The sequence below is a fragment of the Phytophthora cinnamomi genome, assembly GCF_018691715.1.
Source record: "Phytophthora cinnamomi strain GKB4 chromosome Unknown Contig53, whole genome shotgun sequence".
In the NCBI taxonomy this organism is placed as follows: Eukaryota; Oomycota; class Peronosporomycetes; order Peronosporales; family Peronosporaceae; genus Phytophthora; species Phytophthora cinnamomi.
The window spans coordinates 2,527,739-2,549,022 of record NW_027150986.1 but is presented as its reverse complement, the minus strand read 5'-3'; the positions used below and the strand labels follow the sequence as shown (position 1 = coordinate 2,549,022).

Genomic DNA, 21,284 nt, shown 5'->3' with positions numbered 1-21,284 from the left:
GTCTCTTCATGCCCATGGGGGCGCTTTCTTTCCCAGTTAGGAATCGTCGGCGAGGGGCTCAAGACTCGGCTCGACCATGTCGAACCCGCGGATGCAATGGGTGAGCCAGCGCATCGTGGAGACGTTCGAGCCGAACGTGACTCAACTCGAGGTGAACGAGTTCCTATCATCTGCCACCACCCGAAAGCTCTTCGACGAGCTGCTGAGCGGAAAAGACGCGTGCAAAGTGTTCGTGCACTTCCAGAATGGGGCAACCGCAGCTGCGGTCGAGAACGGAGCAACGACAGCTACGAACGGCGCCACTACCAACGGAGACGCAGCAGCCTCTTCAGGCAATAACAATAGTAAACTATGTGTGTCACTGGGGAATTCCATCCCGATTCGAGCCAAATGTTGCTTCTTTCTGAGAACCACCGCGGACGGGAAGCCGGTCGATGTTCAGAAGGCCAGCGACAGCGCCATTTGCTTCGGTGAGCTCGCGCCAAACATTTTACGAGATCTCGAGACGACCATCAGCTCGCTGTTCTCGCCGCTATTGAAAGCTAAGGATGAGTGGGGGAAGGCGGACGCCGACTTGAAGAACGAATTCATGACGGAATCGGAGAAATTTGCAAATGATCTCAAGGAGGCGCTGAATAGTATGGACAGCGGACTTGAGTTGAGACGACCCGATCGCAGTATCCTAGCGGAGACGGTGAATAATGCAGGCCACGGTGCCAACGGAGCCAGGGTGTTGCAGGTCTCCGACTCGCCGAAGCTAATCGCACATTATGAGGAAGTGCTGAAGGAGTGGTGTGATGTCATCTCAACGTACCTGGAGACCAACACGACGAATGATGGAAAGGGGAACAATGACCAGACCATAGACGATGATGGTCCGATGGGGGAGCTGGAGTACTGGCGGCGGCGAATGCAGCGCCTGACGAGCATCACGGAGCAGCTGAAGATGAACGAGTACAAGGACGTTTTCGCGGTACTCAGTCGAACGACGAAAAGTGTCAGTGACGACACGAAGCAGCGCATCCAGACGTTACTGCGGCGGTGGAAGCAGATTGATATCGGCATCACGGAAGCTGCTAACGAGGCGAAGGATAATGTCAAGTATCTGTTCACGCTGGAAAAGTTCATTATTCCGCTGTACAACGGCACACCCAGTTCCATTATTGACACACTGCCTGCTCTGATGAATTCCATCAAGATGATTCACTCCATCGCGAGATACTACAACACCACGGAACGGATGGCGAATTTGTTCACGAAGATCACGAACCAGATGATCACAAACTGCAAGCACTGCGTTACGGGCGGTGAGACCTACGAGGTGATGTGGGACAAAGACCCCGAGGAGCTTGTGCGGCACCTGGACTCTTGTCTGAAGCTGAATGAGGCCTACCAGCAGCAGTACCGCGTCACCAAAGACAAGCTCTTTGCGACGCCTAAGGGCAAACAGTTTGAGTTCAATGAGATGAAGATTTTCGGCAAGTTTGATCTATTTTGTCGACGTGTCATGAAGTTGATTGACATGTTCACGACGATCCACCAGTTCTCCTCGCTAGGACAGCACCGCCTCGAAGGAATGGAAGACCTTATCGCAAAATTCAATTCGATTATTCGCGAGTTCCAGTACAGAAACCACGATTTGCTGGACTACAAGAACAACCGGTTTGACCGCGACTACGTGGAGTTCAATGTCAGGATCTCCGATCTTGAAGGCTTGCTGCAGAAGTTTATCAACGATTCCTTCGAGAATATCACCTCCATCGAGCACTCGCTGAATTTGCTACGCAAGTTTCAGACAATTCTGCAACGTGAGAACCTGAAGTCGGACTTGGACTCCAAGTTTAACGTCATTTTCCAGAACTATGGATTGGAGCTAGAGCACGTGCTGCAGCAATACGAGAAGTACAAACAGAATCCTCCATATCCACGCAACCTTCCTCCAGTTGCGGGCAACATAACGTGGTCTAGGCACCTACTGAAGCGAATTGAGGAACCTATGAAGAAGTTCGAGTCCAACCAAAATGTACTGGCAAGCAAAGATGCTAAGCGCATTATTCGCATGTACAACAAAGTGGCGCGGACGCTGGTAGCATTCGAGTACATTTGGTACCAGGCCTGGGTGCAATACATTGATACAGCCAAGGCAGGACTGCAGGCCACATTGATCATCCGCCACCCGGAAGATAACAAGCTTTACGTGAATTTCGACCCCGAAATCCTGCAACTGTTACGAGAAGCTAAGTGCCTGGATCGCATGGGCATCGAGATACCAGAAGCGGCGAAGATTGTGCTGCTCCAGGAGGACAAGTTTAAGAACTACTACAATGAGCTCCAGTATGCTTTGGCTGAGTACGACCGCATAGTGACCAAGGTGATTCCGGTGACAGCCATGCTTCTGCGGCCACACTTTAACGATATGGAGTTCAAGCTGCGCCCAGGCATGATCACATTAACTTGGACAAGTATGAACATCGAGGCGTACCGCAACCACATCCACTCGGGCTTGCAGCACCTCGAGGAGTTGGTGACTAACATCAACGACATCATTGAGAACCGAATCGAGAAGAACATGCGCATCGTCTCAAAAACCATGTTGGTGGATTTACCTGTCGATCAGTCTTTCTCCCTCGACGAATTTGTGACTATGCAAAGTTCAAACATCAAACGTGCTGGAGCACTGCTGCAAGGTAAGAACGTCGAGATCGAAAACGCAGTTGAGGACTTGCTGAAGATCATCATGCAGTACCCACTGGACTCACACATCGAAGGCGTTTCGAACGAGGAGGCTATGAAACTAAAGAAACACTACAATCACTTCATGTATCAGGCACTACTGCACTGCACGAAAAACTCGCTGAATACCATCAAGAAGCGAGTTGCCTCTCGTATGTCATCCACGATTTTCACAATTGAGCGTCCGTTTTTCGAGGTTGATGTGCAGCTCAGCGTGCCGAACGTCCAGCTCCATCCCTCATTAGATGAAATCCAGCTTGCCATTAACAAAGCCGCGCAGACAATCCTCAGCTGCTCGAAAGAGCTACTTGACTGGGGTCAGAGCGATTTGTCCTCGGCAGTATCCAATTCGAATTCTAATGGTGACAGCAATGGAAATGCTAATGGACACCCTAACGCAGGCAAGATTACATTCTTCGATCGGATCACCAAGGACATTGAGATTGTTCGCGTCGTGCTGCTGCTCACCGGTAGCGTCCAAGGACTGCGTAACAATGTGACTGAGTACTTGGGATCTTTCAAGAAGTATGAGTGGTTGTGGATGGAGCAGAAGGATGTTTCGTATGAAAATTTTCTTAAGAAGAACCCTGAGCTGCAGGATTTTGAGAAGAAGTTAAAATCATTCGTCGAGATTGATGAAGAGATTTCGAGTCTTACTCCCATTCACAACATTGGTGCCCTCTCTTTGAACACCCGCAACATCAAGTTGCAACTAAAGCACGAGAATTCCCAGTGGAAGTTGAAGTTCTCCGACAATCTACACAACCAAGCACGTCGAAAAATGGAGTCACTTACGGAATACTTTCGGTCAACTATGGGTAAGCTTAATCGTAAGGTGGTAGACTTGGACTCCCTGCGCTTCGTAATGAACTTGCTGAAAGAAGTACGCGCTCGAGAAAGCGGCATCAATATGGAGATCAACCCGGTGTTGGATATGTATGAAATGTTGGAGTACTATCTACCGGACGGATTCATGGAGAAGGAAGAGATGGACCAGAAGTCCGTGTTGCGTAGCAACTGGCGCAAACTTATCCACCACGCCGAAACTCGCACAGACGAGCTCAGCAAGACTCAAGCAGGTTTCAAGCGAGGTCTCCTTCGTGACATTAAAGAATTGATTGTCGATGTGAAGCACTTCCGTGAAGATTATCTCGCAAATGGGCCAATGGTTATCGGAATCCCTCCGGTGGAAGCTGTGGAGAGACTCAATCGCTACAAAGAGGAGTACAAAATTCGTGAGCGCAAGCACGAACTGTACTTGTCAGGTGAAGAGCTTTTTGCTCTTCCGAAGACGACGTACCCTGAATTGGAGATGACGAAGAAAGAGCTCCAGCTTCAGGATAAACTGTTTGGTCTGTATACTGACGTGTTGAGCACGATCGAAGAGTGGAAGCAGATCCCGTGGCTCTCGGTTGCTGAGAGAGTGCAGTCCATGACTGAGAAAGTCGATGCATTCTCCCTTCGCTGTAAGAAGATGCCAGGGAAGCTGCGTGAGTGGGAGGCTTACACAGATCTAAAGAAGATGATTGACGACTTCACAGACGTCTTACCCCTGCTACAGGAGTTGAGTAAGGAATCTATCAAGCCTCGACATTGGGAAGCTGTTATGGCAATTACAAAAACGCAGCTCGATGTCACGGCACCAGATTTCAAGCTGCAGGCGCTGATGGATGCTAACATTGTAGAGTACAAATCTGAAATCGAAGAGGTTACTGACGGTGCCGACAAGCAGCTTAAGATCGAAATCCAACTTGCAGAGATCTCTGCTCGGTGGGAGACCGAGGAGTTCCAGTTCCAAGACTGGAAGAGCCGCAATGTACCGATTTTGAAGGCTGTTGTGCCTGTTGTGGAGGAGTTGGAGGAAACGCAAATGAACTTGCAAACTATGTTATCTATGCGTCATGTGATCCCGTTCAAGGATGTTGCTCAAGGAAAACTGGAACAGTTGTCAGATACTTCCGAGACACTCGAGCGATGGATCAAAGTGCAGATGCTGTGGTGTTCTCTTGAATCTGTTTTTACCGGTGGTGATATCGCAAAGCAAATGCCTGTGGAAGCGAAGAAGTTCCAAAAGGTTGACAAGGATTGGGCCAAGATTATGGCGAAATCTGAAGAGATCAAAAACGTGGTGGCCTGTTGTTCCAGTGAACTACTAAAGTCGTGTCTACCAACGATGTATTCTGAGCTTGAGAAGTGCCAGAAGAGTCTCGAAGGGTATCTGGAGCAGAAGCGAAACAAATTCCCTCGGTTCTACTTCGTGTCGAACCCTGGTCTGCTCATGATCTTGTCTCAAGGTAGTGACCCGCTGAGTATGAATGAGCACTACGAAAAGGTTTTCGACTCCATCGAGAGGGTTTACCACGACAAGAAAGACAAAACATTGATCCACACGATGGTGTCTGGAGTGGAGGAAGTGCGATTCTCGCAGATCGTGAAGGCTCAGGGCAACATCGAGGACTGGTTGGCCACTTTGCTACGCGGGATGCAAATCACGATGAAGGATATTTGCCGACAGAGCGCCATGGACATTGGAGTTGTGGGCAATGACTTGAAGCGACTACGCGAGTTTGTAGATCGATATGTGGCACAGTTTGCACTGCTCGGCATTCAGATGATGTGGACAACGGATATCCAGACCGCACTTGAGCAGTGTCGTGCCAAGAAGAACATCATGAAAGACACGAGCACGAAGCAGGCCATGGTGCTTACAGAGCTTTCGAACTGGTGTCTGGGTGATCTCGGCTCCAAGGAGAACCGCATCAAAATCGAGACGCTTGTGACGATCCACGTGCACCAGCGTGATGTGATGACCGATCTCGCTACGCTGTATAAGCAGAAGAAGATTTCGGATCCAAACGACTTCGAGTGGCTGAAACAGGCCCGATTCTACTGGAGACCCGGTAACGCAGATGAGTTTAATGCCGATGGAGCATGTGTCATCTCGATCACTGATGTCGACTTCAACTACCAGTTCGAGTACCTTGGCTCAAAGGAGCGGTTGGTGGTTACGCCGCTTACAGATCGTTGCTACATCACGCTGGCGCAAGCGCTGGGAATGTACTTTGGTGGCGCACCTGCCGGTCCCGCAGGAACGGGCAAAACGGAGACGGTGAAGGATCTTGGCCGTACACTAGGTATCTACGTCGTGGTCACCAACTGTACAGACCAACAGAAATACACCGATTGTGCTAAAATCTTCAAGGGTCTGTGCCAGGGTGGTCTGTGGGGATGTTTCGATGAGTTTAATCGTATTCAACTACCTGTGCTATCCGTGGTGGCGCAGCAAGTGCTGGCTATTCAAAATGCCAAGAAGACCGGAACGAAGTACTTCCAGTTCCCTGGTGATCCCCAGAACATCCTACTTACCCAAGTCTGCGGTTACTTCATTACGATGAATCCTGGTTATGCTGGTCGCCAAGAGCTCCCTGAGAATCTGAAGGCCTTGTTCCGAGGAGTGGCCATGATGGTGCCCGATTTTGAGATTATCATGAAGGTGAAACTATGTTCTGTTGGGTATTCTGAGTATCAAGACCTCGCAAAGAAATTCTTCATTCTGTACAATACCTGTAAGGAGCAGTTGTCCGCACAGAAGCATTACGACTGGGGTCTGCGTAACATTCTTGCTGTGCTGCGAAGTGCTGGTAAGATCAAGCGCGACAACCGAAACGATTTGGAATCCAAGCTTCTGTACCAGACCCTGCGTGATATGAATCTGTCCAAGCTTGTGGCACAAGACGTGCCGCTGTTCTTGTCATTGCTCGCAGACTTGTTCCCCACTGTTCAATTCCCTCCTAAGGGATCATATCCCGAACTTACTGTGGCGTTACAAGCTGAAATCGAGAAGCAAGGGATTGTGGACCACCCCGGGTGGTTCAATAAAGTCATTCAGCTCTACGAAACGCAGCTCGTACGTCACGGAATCATGCTTGTCGGTCCTACAGGCGGAGGAAAAACCAAAATCTTCGATGTCTTGATGCAGGCCTTGACACTAACTACAAATATCGTTCACAAGCAGTCAAAATTGAATCCGAAAGCCATCCGAGCTGCTGAAATGTATGGCGAGGTGGATCCGATGTCTGGGGAGTGGACAACCGGTGTGTTCGCAGCAATGTGGGCGAAATACAACAATAAAGCCAACAAGTTCATCATGTGGATGACGTGTGATGGTCCGGTGGATGCGATTTGGATTGAAGATCTGAATACCGTGCTTGACGACAACAAGATTCTAACTCTTGCTAACGGTGATCGCATGCCCATGACGGACAATGTCAAACTCATGTTCGAGGTTGAGACGCTGGTTAACGCTAGTCCTGCTACGGTGTCACGAGCTGGTATCGTTTTCATCAGTGACACAGATCTCGACTGGGCTCCGGTTGTGGAGGCGTGGATTCGTAAGCGTCCCCAAACGCACCAACAGATTCTGCGTGATCTGTTTATGAAGTATATGGGTGAGAACAACCCGCTCAACCCTGGTCACTGCTTTGACTACTTGAACCGCAACACTGAAGGTGTCATGACAGTATCTCGCGTTGGCCAGGCCTCTCGACTGTACAATTTGATGACGGGATTGCTTCTTGGCGATCACGGCACAACACTGGCAGAGGATCCCGCAAAGTTGGCCATCCAGCTTGAGAAGCTGTACCTGTACTGCCTTTGCTGGTCTCTCGGTTCGCTCCTCGAACAAGAAGACCGAGTCAAATTCGACGAATGGATTCGGCAGTACGACGACAATGCGCTACTTCCCAAGTGTGAGCCTGGACAAACCGTGTACGAGTACTTCGTCGATCCGCAAACTTGGGATTGGAAACTGTGGCGGCCAGCTAAGTGGGAGTACCCCAAAGGCTCTAAGCAGCTCGACTTTTCCAACTTGCTGGTGCCTACCATGGATTCAGTCCGAACACTTTATCTCATTGAGAACCTGCACAAACAGCGGAAGCCTGTGTTGATGGTGGGTGGGCCTGGTACTGCCAAGACTTCATCAGCCCTAATGTTTTTCAACGATTTGAGTCCAGACATCATGATGATCAAGCGCGTCAACTTTTCAAGTGCTACGACGCCATTTATGTTCCAAAATGCTGTCGAGAGCGAACTGGATAAGCGTGGCGGAAAGAGCTTTGGTCCTCCTGGAGGAAAGAAGATGACTGTCTTCCTTGATGATCTCAGCATGCCGCTCGTTAACGCTTGGGGCGACCAGCCTACACTCGAAATCGTACGAATGATTATTGAACTGAGCGGGTTTTGCTTCCTCTCGAAGGACCGACGTGGTGATTTCAAGGTCTGCGAGGATCTTCAATACGTGGGTGCCATGGGTCACCCAGGAGGAGGTCGAAATGACATTCCTAACCGTCTGAAGCGTCAATTTTACTTGTTCAACTTGATTTTGCCGTCGCTGACGTCGATTGATGATATCTACGGCCAGATGCTTGCTGGACGTTTCGACACCGATACCTACAGCAAAGACACCCTTTCTGTGGTGAACAAACTCACTCGTGCTACAATTGATTTGTGGAACTTCATGAAGGCCAAGCTTCTCCCCACCCCGGCCAAATTCCACTACATTTTCAATATGCGTGAGCTTAGTCGCGTGTTCCAGGGCATTCTGTTGACACCACCCGAAACATTTACAAGTGGCGGTGGTATTCGTGTGACACAAGGAAAACTTGCAAAGATGGATCCTGGTCAGGTAGTTTTACTCACGTGGAAACACGAGTGTGCTCGCGTGTTCTGTGATAAGCTGACAAACCACAAGGACAAGGACATATTCAACGCGTACATGAGAGAGCTCATCAAAAGTCACTACGGGGACAGTCTGGAGGAGTTCTGTCGGCAGCAGTACAGTATGGTCAACTTCCTTCGTGATCCGGAAGAGGACGAAGAAGGTGGCATTGCTGACGCCGCACTAAAAATCTACGAGCCGGGTGGTACAGTCGCAGACGTGCGCTCTCGCGTGCTGGAGTTCCTGGATAAGTACAACACCGACTTCCCTCAGCGTCAGATGCGCCTTGTGCTTTTCGACGATGCACTGGATCACTTACTACGAATTTCTCGCTTGTTGGAAATGCCGCGAGGTTCAGCTTTGCTTGTTGGTGTCGGTGGATCAGGAAAGCAATCGCTGACACGCTTGGCAGCGTACATGGCGGGGTCGACTATCTTCCAAATCGTTCTTACCAAGACGTACAATACCAACTCCTTCATGGAAGATATCCGTACGTTGTACAAATCTGCGGGTCATCTTCGAAAGTCAACAACTTTCCTGTTCACGGATGCGGAAATCAAGAACGAGATTTTCTTGGAACTTATCAACTCAATTCTCATGACAGGTGAAGTAGCAGGTCTGTTTGCCAAGGATGAGATGATGGCCATGACTGCTGATCTGCGCAATTCGTTCGTCAAGGAGCGTCCTGGTCAGGCAGAAAGTCAGACAAACTTGAAGCAGTATTTCACGGATTGTGTACGTGACAATCTTCACGTCGTGCTGTGTATGTCGCCGTTGAACGCAAAGTTCGCTGAGCGCGCGAGAAAGTTCCCGGGTTTGATCAGTGGGCCGACGATCGATTGGTTCTTACCTTGGCCTGAAGATGCGCTTATTGCTGTGTCGAAGGGCTTTATCCAGGACTACCCGATGGAATGTGATGCGACTACTAAGCAAGCTCTTATGACCCACATGGGTATGGTGCACCGCATCGTCACAGACTTGTGCGAAGAGTACTTCCAGAAAATGCGAAGACGTGTGTACCAGACCCCGAAGTCGTATTTGAGTTTCATCGAATCGTACAAGAAGATGTACAATGTGAAACTCGATGAAATCAAGGTGAAAGAGCAGCGTGTGAACCTGGGACTGAAGAAGCTCATTCAGGGTGCAGAGGATGTGCGAGCAATGTCCATCGTGCTAGCGGATGAACAGGTGAAGCTAGAGAAAGCCACGGAGGAAACCAACACAATGTTGCAGTCTCTGCAAGTGTCTTCCGCAGAAGCCCACAAGGAAGGTGACCAAGTGGCTCAAATTAAGGCGAAATGTGAGGAAGATGCAGCCCGTATCTCTGCTGAGAAGGAACTGTGTGAGCACGATCTGGCCAAGGCGAAGCCGTTCGTCGAGGAAGCCGAGACAGCCATTGACTCGATCAAACCAGCACACATTGGTGAAATTAAGAAGTTGGCAAAGCCGGCCGATATCATTCGTCTAGTGTTCGATGGCGTGCTGATTTTGTTCAAGTTGCCGCTGATTCCAGTGAAACAAGTGAAGCTCAACGTGGCAAAGCAAGAGATCGACTTCTTTGAGACTTCGTTCTCGCCTTATGCTCAATCGATGATGAGCGACTCGAACTTCCTGAAGAACGTGCAAAACTTCGGCGCAGTTGGTAAGGATATGATCAACGAGGAGACCATCGAGTTGTTGACACCGTACATGGAGCTCGAGGGTTTCCAGCCAAGTGTAGCAAAGAACGCATCGCTGGCAGCTGAAGGGCTTTGCACGTGGGTGCGAGCCATGAAGTTTTATCACGAAGCCTCAAAGGTGGTGAAACCCAAGCTTGAGGCTCTAACTATCGCCGAGGGTCAGATGGAAGCTGCTAATAAGGCTCTGAACGCGGCGGAACACAGACTGTCAAAGTGCAAGGAGCGACTGAATGAACTACAGCAAATGTTCGAGGCTCAAATGGCTGAGAAGAAGCGCATCGAGGACGGCGCAAACGCGCTGGCACGAAAGATGCAGCAAGCTTCTGACCTTATCAACGGTTTGGCCGGTGAGCGCGTACGTTGGACGGACGACTCGAACAACTTCGCCGATCTCAAGAGGCGATTGGTAGGCGATTGTGCAGTTGCGTGTGCTTTCGTGTCGTACTGCGGTCCGTTCAACCAAGACTTCCGAACCTACATGGTGCAGAACAAGTTTGTTCCTGATTGCGAGTCAAGAAATGTTCCGGTGACTGTCGATATTGATGTGATCACGTTCCTCGTAGATATTGGCACTGTGGGAGACTGGAACATGCAAGGACTGCCCACAGACTCGCTGTCGATTCAAAATGGTATCATGGTGACACGATCCTCGCGCTACCCGCTGCTTGTTGACCCGCAAGGTCAGGCTCTGTCCTGGATCAAAAACAAAGAGTCGGAGCGTGTACCGAGTTATGGTACGACATCTTTGAATCATCCTAAACTCAAAGATCAGCTCGAATTTTGTATGGGTGAAGGGAAGGCACTGATCGTGGCGGGAGTTGAGGAGGATATTGATCCTATGCTGGACCCTGTGCTCGAGAAGCAAATCATTGTGAAAGGTAAGAGTATGTCGATCAATGTGTCGGACAAGAATATGGAGTTCAATCCGGCCTTCTCGATGTACTTCATCACGCGGCTACCAAACCCTCACTTTGGTCCGGAATTGCAGGCCAAGACTACAGTGATTGACTTCACCGTCACCATTAAGGGCCTTGAAGAGCAGCTTCTTGGTCGTGTGATTGGTAAGGAGCAGAAGGCACTCGAAGAGCAGCTTGCGCAGGTGCTGGAGGATGTCAACATGAACACGAAGTCGCTGCTAGCGCTGGATGCATCTTTGTTGGAACGCTTGACTTCCAATACTGGAAACTTGCTGGAAGACGAAGAGTTGATCGGTGTGCTAGCCAACACGAAGGAGAAGGCTGCTGAGGTGAAGGATAAGTTGATCGCTGCAGCTGACACGCGAAAGTCAATTAACGAAAAGCGCGAGCAATTCCGACCAGTGGCAACGCGTGGCTCCGTATTGTATTTCTCTGTGGTGGAGACGTCGCTCATCAACTGCATGTATCAGACGTCCTTGAACCAGTTCCTTGCATTGTTCATGAAGTCGATGGATGTTGCTGAGAAGGCTGCATTGGCCTCCAAGCGTGTGGCGAATATCATTGAAACAATGACGTACATTTCATACCGCTACATCAACCGCGGTCTCTATGAGCGTGACAAGCTGACATTTGTGCTGCTCCTTACGCTGAAGATCCTCGTCACCGACAGCTTACTGACCCGCGAAGAAGTCACATTGCTCATCCGTGGTGGTGCCGCTCTCGATATCAACTCGGTGAGGCGCAAACCGTTTTCGTGGATCTCAAACGAAGCCTGGCTGAACGTGATCGAGCTCTCTCAAAGTTGCAAGTTCTTCACAAACCTACCACATGAGATGGCGTCAAACGAAGGCATGTGGCGTCGCTGGTATGAAGACAATGAGCCAGAAACGGTTGTGATCCCGGACTACGAGGCTAGACTTGCCGAGAATGAGGTCATCGGTCCATACTACAAACTGCTACTTGTGCGTTCGCTGCGTATGGATCGCACGATTCTCACGACGAAGGAGTTCATCAGGAACACACAGCAAATGGGCCCACGGTATGTCGAGCCCGTGACGGACACGATTGAGAGTATTTTCGCCGAGATGAAGGCGGAGACGCCTGTGATCTTCCTTCTGTCTATCGGAGCTGACCCTACGGAGAGTATCGAGATGCTTGCACGCAAGCAAAAGAACCCTTCGCCAGCGGTGGTATCGATGGGCGAAGGTCAGGAGCCTGTGGCCCTGAAGGCAATCAATGCTGCTGTTGTCAATGGCACGTGGGTGCTTCTTCAGAACTGCGAACTTGGTCTGGAATTGATGGAGCAGATGGAAGATATCATGCTGAAGCTGACCGAGACGATGGATCCGGGCTTCCGCCTTTTCCTCACGGCACTGCCAAACGACCAATTCCCCTTAGGTTTACTGCAAATGTCCACGAAGGTGACAAACGAGCCGCCTCAAGGACTACGCGCTGGTTTGTTGCGGTCGTACACGGTAATGGTTGATCAGGAGAAGCTGGAGCGCGTGGAGACGTCTCAATGGCGACAGTTGCTCTTCAACTTGTGCTTCTTGCACTCCGTGGTCATTGAACGCAAGAAGTTCGGCCCACTTGGTTGGGGTATTCCCTACGAGTACAACAATGGCGATCTGTCAGCGTGTACCATTTTCCTCGAAAAGCACCTGTACAATGGACCGATTTCGTGGCCGACACTGCAGTACATGGTCGCAGAGGTGCAGTACGGCGGCAAGATCACGGACAACATGGATCGACGGCTGTTTAACTTCTACGCCGAGTGGTGCCTCACGCCTGATGTATGCTCGGCGACGTTCAGCTACAATCCAGCCGAGCCCATTTTCCGGCTGCCGAACGACTTCAACTACCGCATTCCCGTGGCCGACAACATCGATGACTACCGACACTTCTGCCATACGCTGCCTGAAATCGACTCTCCTGAAATCTTCGGACTACACCCGAACGCCGACCTCACGTACCGAGTAAAGGAGGTGAACATGCTGCTTACGACTCTCGGTGACACGCAGCCGAAGGGTGGAGGTGGATCGTCCGGTGTCTCACGCGAAGACGTGGTGTGCGATAAGGCCAAGGAGCTGCTCGACCGACTACCGGAAGACTACAACGAGGACGACTACAAGGCCAAGATCAACAAGCTGGGCGGTCTTACCATTCCGCTCAACATTTTCCTGTTCCAGGAGATTCAACGTCTGCAACGTGTGATCGCCAAGGTGCGGTCAATGCTGCAGTCGTTGCAGATGGCCATCCGCGGTGAGGTGGTCATGACGGAGGAGCTGAGCTGGACGCTGGACGCCATCTTCGACGCCAAGGTGCCTCCTTCATGGCTGCGTACCTCGGTGGGTGACGAGTTCTCGTGGATCCTGCCGACGCTCGGGCTCTGGTTCTCGTCGCTGATCTCGCGTGACGAGCAGAACCGCACGTGGTTGAATACGCGCCGGCCCAACTCGTTCTGGCTCACGGGCTTCTTCAACCCGCAGGGCATGCTCACAGCCATGAAGCAGGAGGTCACGCGCAAGCACTCGAAGACGGACAAGTGGGCTCTGGACGACGTGGTCTACCACACCGAAGTGACGTCCTTCGAGCGCGCGGAACAAGTGCGAGCGCCGCCCAGCGAGGGCGTGTACATCTACGGGCTCTTTATGGACGGCGCCACGTGGAGCAAGGCCGACGGCACCATCGTCGAGTCCGAGCCCAAGAAGCTCTTCACGTCGCTGCCCGTGCTGCACGTCAACAGCATGTCCAAGGACCTGGAGGCCAAGTCCCGCAAGGAGCTGTACGGCGCCGTGGGTCCCTTCGAGTGCCCGTGCTACAAGTACGCGACGCGCACGGACCGCTACTTCGTGTTCATGGTGACCATGAAGTGTCCTCCGGGGCGTCCACCTCGCCACTGGGGGCTGCGCGGCGTCTGCCTGCTCTGCAACACCGAGTAACTCGGTCCAGACCAGACCAGACCCAGGTCCTTAGTAAAAAAAATACAACCAACTATCTGTTCAACATGTATGTATTCTCGAAAAAGAAGAAGGATGTCTTCATTATCTAAGTTCTACGTCCATCTTGCCATTGCCCGACAGTGTCATGTAGCGACGAGGAGACCGAGTGTCGACGCGCGCCATCATGGCTACAGTAGCCGAAAAATTCACCAAGATGGCTTCATCCTGGCTCAACTCGTTTTTATCCAATGACACAGAGGTCGTTGCGATTTTCCGGCCAATCGCGCCGAGCGCACTTAGCCGGGTCGCGCGGATCTGCTGGCGTGTGTCCTCATCTTATTGGCCAAAACGCGGCGCAGTTCTTCCGCCATTGGCTGCGCGTTTGAAGCTCGAGGCGACTCAGCTTCCCCCTCGGCGCGATCCCGCGATCATACAGTCAGTTTAGCAGCGGCCCGAACGGCTGAAGAGAGAGAGAGAGAGGGAGAGAGACCCGCGACGGACGGAGGCTTGCAAGCAACGGGGGGCATCGAGACCGACACACACTCAAGCATGTCGCTGCTGAAGGAGATCCAAGCGAACGCGGCGGTGGCCTGGAGCCCCGTGAAGCGGCGCGCGGAGCTCTTGGCGCTCGGCTCCAAGGGCGACGGCGGCGTCGGCTTCGAGAACACGGGCGGCGAGTTCAAGCTCGTGGCCATGGACCTGAGCGACCCGGGCCGCGCCATGGTCACGCTGGGCGCCGTGAAGACGGCGTCGCGCTTCACGTCGCTGGCCTGGCGCGACGTGCCGCGCCACCACGACACGTGTCCGTACGGCATCATCGCCGGCGGCATGGCGGACGGCTCCGTGTCGCTCTGGAACCCGGCGCTCGTGCTGGACCGCGAGCCGGGCACGGACGCGCCCGCGTCCTGCGAGATCGGCCGCATCACGCGCCACAAGGGCGCCGTCAACGCGCTGCAGTTCAACCCGCACGAGGACAGCGCGCACCTGCTGGCGTCGGGCGGCAGCGACGGCGAGGTGTTCATCATGTCGCTGGAGAAGCTGGCCAGCCCCGGCGTGTTCACGCCCGGCGGGCCCGCCACGCCCCAGACGCAGGTGAACGAGATCACCAGCGTGGCCTGGAACACCCAGGTCAACTACATCCTGGCCACGGGCTCGCAGAACGGCTCGGTCGTGGTCTGGGACCTCAAGCAGAAGAAGCCCTGGTGCGAGCTGCGAGACCCCGCGCGCGGGGCCGCCACCGCCATCGCCTGGAACCCCAACGAGGGCCTGCAGATCGCCACCGCCTCGGGCGACGACCAGCACCCCGTCGTGAAGCTCTGGGACCTGCGCAACTCCACCAGCACACCGCTGGCCGAGTTCCACGACCACACGGCGGGCGTGCTGTCCATGTCGTGGTGCCCCAATGACCCGGGCCTGCTGCTGTCGTGCGGCAAGGACAACCGCACGCTGCTCTGGGACCTCTTCTCGCGCAAGACGGTGGCCGAGCTCCCGTCCGACGCCCCCAACGCCCCCCAGATGGGCTCGGACCAGTTCTTCGGCGGCGGTCTTGCGGGCCAGCGCCGATGGAACGTTCAGTGGTCTCCGCAGGTCCCTGCTGTTGCGTCAACGTGCTCGCTGGACGGGAAGCTGCAGGTGTGGGGTCTTTCTGGAGGTGGCAACCCGGCCTGCCGCCCTCCCAAGTGGATGCGTCGTCCCGCTGGTGCGTCTTTTGGATTCGGAGGCAAACTGGTGACTATTGCCAACCCGCAGGAACCCGCGGCTCCGAACGGCGACCACCGTCGCCTTGTTCACATGCAGCGTGTGATCAGCGACAATGGGCTGGTGGCGGAGGCGGAGGCTTTGGACCGATCGCTGGAAACGAAGGACTTCAAGGGACACTGCGAGCAGAAGATTGCGTCTGCGGCGAATGCCGAAGAGCGTAGCGTGTGGAGCTTTATGAAGATTCTCTTTGAGAAGGATGCCCGACAGCACCTGCTGCTTCACCTCGGATTGGACGCGGAAAAGATTAACGAATTGAACGCCAAGTTCAACCCTGAAGCCGCTGCTGCACAGAATGCTGCCGCCGTCCCACCTGCTGCTGATCCGGCTGCCCAGGGACCTGGACCGCACGTGGACCCTGTGACTGGGGCGCTACTCAGTGATCGTATCGATGTGCGTATTTTTCTGTGGTGGCAATCGCAAGCATTTACTCGCGTGACTCACTCGTTCTTGATGTTGTGCTGTTCTGTTTAGTCTGGCATGGGAGCAGAAGACGTTTTCTCATCGGGTTTCCACCCGAACGGTGGTGACCAGACTGTTGCCGCTTCGCCGGCATCCCCGTTGTCGGACGTGTCTGCTCTGGCTGCTGCGCTCCCTTCTCCGTTGGAGGAAGATAAGAGCAAGCGTCTGGATGCTGTTCCTGCGCCTGTGTACACCGAGGAGTCCGAAAACACGCTGATGCAGGCGCTCTTGGTGGGCAACTTCGAAGTGGCCGTCAACTGCTGCTTGGCCTACAACCAGCTTGCCGACGCATTGCTGCTTGCCTCTTGTGGCGGCCCTGAACTCTGGGAGAAGACCCAGCGCGCATTCTTTGCGCACCAGCAGCGTCCTGTGATGCGTGTAGTGTCAGCTATCATCAAGAACGAGCTAACGGAGCTCGTAGAAGTCTCGGATCTCGCGGAGTGGCGTGAGACGCTTGCGATCTTGAGCACTTACGCTAAGAGCGAGGAATTCCCGTCGCTGTGTGACAAGCTGGCTGCACGACTGGAAGCTGCTGGCGACCTGCACTCCGCCACTCTGTGTTTCATGTGCGCTGTGAATGTCGAGAAGACCGTGAATGCCTGGTGCAAGGAAAGCGAAGTTGAGGCTCGCACGCACGGCCACACTTTTGCTCTCCACCGGCTTGTGGAGAAGGTTTCCGTTTTCGCCATGGCTGTGGACCAGCCTGACCAGTCCATGGGCCCTGAGGTTGCACAGCGCTTTGCTGAGTATGCTTCACTGGTACGTAATATTTCTGTGCCCGAAATCGATGCGAATTTGTCTTGTCTGACTTCTCTGTGACGATGAATGCATTATAGATGGCTGCCGAGGGCCGATTGGATATTGCCGCGAAGTATGCACGCTTCCCCGATCTCAGCTGTGCGATCTTGAAGGACCGCATTTACAACGCTTACCCCATGCAGGGGTACCAGCCGCCTCCGTTCCCGTTCGACGTGGTCCAAGTTCAGACTCAAGCTCAGATTCAGCAGCAGCAGCAACAGCAGCAGCAGCAACAACAACGCCAGGCTGCTGCTCAACAGCAACAGCAACAGAGAGGAGGTTACGGCACCAAGCCTGCGTATGGTGCCGCAAGAAACCAGTACGGTGCTCAAGCTGCGCCAACTCCGGCTCCGGCTGCAGCCCCTATGCCTACGCCTGGTGGCTTTGGCTCACAAAATACGGGTTATCAGCCTCAACAGCACACGCCGGCCCCCACGCCTGCGTACCCCGGCCGCCCCGGTGGCTACCAGTCAACACCCCAGCAGCCAGGATACCCCGGGGGTGCTGGCCTGCCCCCACAGCCTCAGCAGCCTGGAGGCTTCCAGAACCCGCAGCAGCCAGGATACCCAGGCCAGCCTGCGCCGTCACCGTACCCAGGCAACTCGGCCCCTACGCCGTTCCCGGGGCAGGCTGCGGCTCCATCGTTCCCTGGTCAGCCGCAGCAGCACGCGGCTCCTCCGCAACAACCTGGCTACGGCCGCCCGCAGCAACCGGGCTTCCCTGGTCAACAACCCACTCAGCCAGGCTTCCCTGGTCAGCAACCCCCTCAGCCAGGATTCCCTTCGGGACCCCCGTCGTCGTCAGGTAGCCGCTCGCACCCGCAGATGTACTCCGGCCCTCCGTCGACGGGCGGCACGCCTAATATGCCTGGCATGCCGTCCCCTGCCTTCGGTGGTGCTCCTCGCCCCGGAACGGGGTTCGGCGCCCCCGCTGCCACATCAGCTTCGCCGGCTATCCCTCAAGGTACGGGGGTAAACCCGCTTACTGCAGCGATGGGATCATCTCGTATCGCAAAGCCCTCTGTTGATATGAGCTCGCACCAGCGCGACGGGTTCGTGAGCAGTGTGGGCAACAAGGAACTGACACTCAAATATGGGAATGCTACGACAGCCTCTCTTTCGCCCGTCGCGAACGCTGCTCCGAAGGCCGGCGGCTTCCCGCCTGATGTTGTACCTGGCAGTACGGAGAACGTCGGTCCGCAGGATCTCCCAATTGTGAACGCCTTCAACGACCTCGTTAGCCAGCTTCAGGGTCTTCCGCTTACCATGGTAAGCTGATGTCCTCGTGGGTTGTATTATGAAGTTATATCTGGTGCTGACTGGGCTGTTTGTTTGCTACTATACAGATGGAGCAGAAGCAACTGCAGGAGATTCAGAAGGGCAAGGAGATCATGTTCACCAAGCTCAACATCGGCGAGCTGTCGCCGGAGGTTGTGTCCCGACTGCACGAGATGGTGGCGTGCTTCGGACAGCGCGACTTTGGCAGCGCACAGGGGATCTATGTGGCCCTCACGGCCTCCGACTGGGCGCAGCACAAGGACTGGCTGCGCGGGCTCAAGTCGCTCATCCACATCTCCATGAAGCGTTTTAGATAAGCAGTCCAGGCAGATGGCGGCGAGGAAGTATAGGACGACAGCGAGCGCATCCAGGTCACGAAGTGAAGTGATCGCACCGAAGTCCACCGTAACCGCGTGAAAATAAAACTAGGCAGTTTGTTCGTGTGCTTCGTGTTGCTTTGAAAACGGATCGTGCAGATCGTTAAACTTTTGCGATGTGAGGACAGGAATTTGTCGATAACGGGTCAATTTCCGTTCAGGTGTTACCAGTTCACACGTCAAGCAGTCTGTCCACGAAGTCCTGCGGTTGTTATGAGACAAGTTGCCCCGTGCGCTGCAGACGAATTCGTCGACCCTACGATACCCACGAACTTCATGGCGAAGGTCAACAAAAACGACATTTTTGGTTCTCGGGCTTCCGATTGCTCAAAGACTGATACATCACTGACATCGCATGGCCAAGAAGGTGGCAAATTTCCGAACCTCGCGTTCGAAGCCAGCAGCCCACTCTGGAGAAGTCGAAAGAATAAATAAGCCGACGACATCCTCCTTTGAGCTCTATCGCGGCCGGCTCTCCCTCCATTTGGGTGGCATTGTTATCGTAGTCGTCCATTTTACTATTTCCCGGTGCTATGCCACAAAGCCGTGCAGCCCCTTTCGCCAATCAGCGTGCGCCAAACCACTTCAAGGTGATAGCAGCGCGCAGTCCGGATCACCGCAAGGCTGTCGCCATCGTCACCCGCAGCATGCGCCGCCGCTTACAGCCAGCCCACCACCGCTCATTCCTGCATCTCGGCCGCGTCGCCCACCCCATCTTCTCCAGCCCCCGACCGCTCTATCCACCATGCCCGACAGCCGCAGCAAAGTGCTCACGACCGCCACGGTGAACCCCAACATCGTCAAGGCCGAGTACGCCGTGCGTGGCGCGCTGGTGCTGCGCTCCGTCCAGTACACGGATCGCCTGGCGCGCGGTGACAAGTCGCTGCCCTTCGACAAGGTCATCCCGTGCAACATCGGCAACCCGCAGGTGCTCAAGCAGGCGCCCCTCGAGTTCCACCGCCAGGTGCTGGCGCTCGTCAACGTGCCGGGCCTCGTGGACCAACCGGAGGCCAAGAAGCTCTTCCGCGAGGACGCCATTGCTCGCGCCAAGTTCTACATCGACAACATTGTGGGCGGCACGGGCGCCTACGGCCACAGCAAGGGCACGGCCTGTGTGCGTGAGGAGGTCGCGCGGTTCCTGCAGCGCCGCGACAACCACCCGGCCGACCCGGAGGACATCTACCTCACGGACGGTGCCAGTCCGGCCGTGCAGAACTCGCTGCTGGCACTGATCCGCAACGAAGATGACGCGATCCTGGCCCCCATCCCGCAGTACCCGCTGTACTCGGCGGCCATCGCCATCAACGGGGGCAGTCTGGTGGGCTACTACCTCGACGAGGAGAACGCGTGGGGTCTGGACGTGAAGGAGCTGGCGCGCGCCGTGAAGGAGGCGCGTGACGCTGGCAAGACGGTGCGTGCCATGGCTGTCATCAACCCTGGCAACCCCACGGGCCAGTGCCTGTCGGTGGAGAACATCGAGGAGATCATCAAGTTCTGCAAGGACGAGAACATCCTGATCCTGGCCGACGAGGTGTACCAGGAGAACGTGTACGCCGAGGGCAAGAAGTTCGTGTCGTTCAAGAAGGTGCTGCGCGACATGGGCAAGGCGTACGACGACGTGGAACTGATCTCGTTCCACTCGACGTCCAAGGGTTTCACGGGCGAATGCGGTCGCCGCGGTGGCTACATGGAGCTGGTCAACATTGACGACGGCGCCAAAGACCAATTCTACAAGCTCATGTCCGTGAATCTGTGCTCCAACATTGAGGGACAACTAATGGTGGGGATGATGACCAACCCGCCGCAACCTGGCGATGCCTCGTATGAACGCTATGTCGAGCAACGTGACGGCACGCTCGAGTCGCTTAAGCGCCGGTCTGTGAAGCTGGTGAAGGCTTTCAACGAGCTGGAGGGAGTGACGTGCAACGAGACGGAGGGTGCCATGTACACTTTCCCGAACATTACGATTCCAGCCAAGGCCGTTGAGGCCGCGAAGGAGGTCGGCATGGCTCCCCGACGCGTTCTACTGCATGCAGATGCTGGACGAGACGGGAATCGTGGTGGTGCCCGGCTCGGGCTTCGGTCAGAAGGAGGGCACGTGGCACTTCCGCTCGACGATCCTCCCGCCCGAGGAGGCTGTGGACGAGGTGATCGAGAAGACGGTCAAGTTCCACGCCAAGTTCATGGACAAGTATCGCGAGCTGTGTGCCAGGACTGCTTGATTTGTTATCGATGGGCCAAGAATGGCTCAGCCAACTCCGAAAATGCTGTGCGGTGTGCTCCAGCTAGTGAATAATTGATGGTAATATTCGTACTCGACTTGAACAGCATTCTCGAGCGATTTCAAAGTGTTGGTTGATTGACTCTGCATGCCTGAGTGGGCTAGATAGACTGGTAAGTTACTTAAGGAGACTGGGGCTTGTTAGCGTTTGGGCGTTCCTGGCGTACCGGAGGCTTTCTGTGGTTTGAGCGGTCCTACTCCGCCGTTGTCTATTGTTCCTAACCTACTCGATGGCCCCGGAGCCAACACCAGCGTTGAACCGTTGGGTTTTGTGCTACCTGACGGGCTTGCCTCGCGCTTGGCTGGCGCTGACGGTCTGATAATGGGTATCTTTGTGATCGCAC

At 54.2% G+C, this 21,284-nt stretch overlaps 3 protein-coding genes across 5 annotated transcripts; all 3 read left to right on the top strand.

Annotated features, from left to right (window-relative positions):
• Window positions 1–76: 76 nt before the first annotated feature.
• On the top strand, window positions 77–13,987 carry IUM83_00726 (the record flags this gene model as incomplete). 3 transcript variants are annotated; one of them, XM_067924522.1, is made up of 4 exons in its annotated part: window positions 77–228; window positions 346–694; window positions 758–4,227; window positions 4,295–4,301. In XM_067924522.1, 4 exons carry the CDS (start codon window positions 77–79, stop codon window positions 4,299–4,301), a joined length of 3,978 nt encoding a protein of 1,325 aa, XP_067788860.1. The 3 variants fall into 3 exon arrangements, with proteins under 3 accessions (XP_067788860.1, XP_067788858.1, XP_067788859.1); XM_067924521.1 differs by having other exon boundaries at window positions 758–13,987; XM_067924523.1 differs by having other exon boundaries at window positions 77–4,227.
• Window positions 13,988–14,536: 549 nt separating this feature from the next.
• Window positions 14,537–18,599, top strand: IUM83_00725 (putative protein transporter Sec31A; the record flags this gene model as incomplete). Its single annotated transcript, XM_067924520.1, has 5 exons — window positions 14,537–16,138; window positions 16,220–16,966; window positions 17,044–17,968; window positions 18,116–18,273; window positions 18,351–18,599. 5 exons carry the CDS (start codon window positions 14,537–14,539, stop codon window positions 18,597–18,599), a joined length of 3,681 nt encoding a protein of 1,226 aa, XP_067788911.1.
• An 805-nt stretch (window positions 18,600–19,404) lies between these two features.
• On the top strand, window positions 19,405–20,881 carry IUM83_00724 (Alanine aminotransferase 2; the record flags this gene model as incomplete). The annotated part of the gene is made up of 2 exons (XM_067924519.1): window positions 19,405–20,640; window positions 20,696–20,881. The coding sequence occupies 2 exons, from the start codon at window positions 19,405–19,407 to the stop codon at window positions 20,879–20,881; spliced, it is 1,422 nt and encodes a 473-aa protein (XP_067789266.1).
• Window positions 20,882–21,284: the final 403 nt, after the last annotated feature.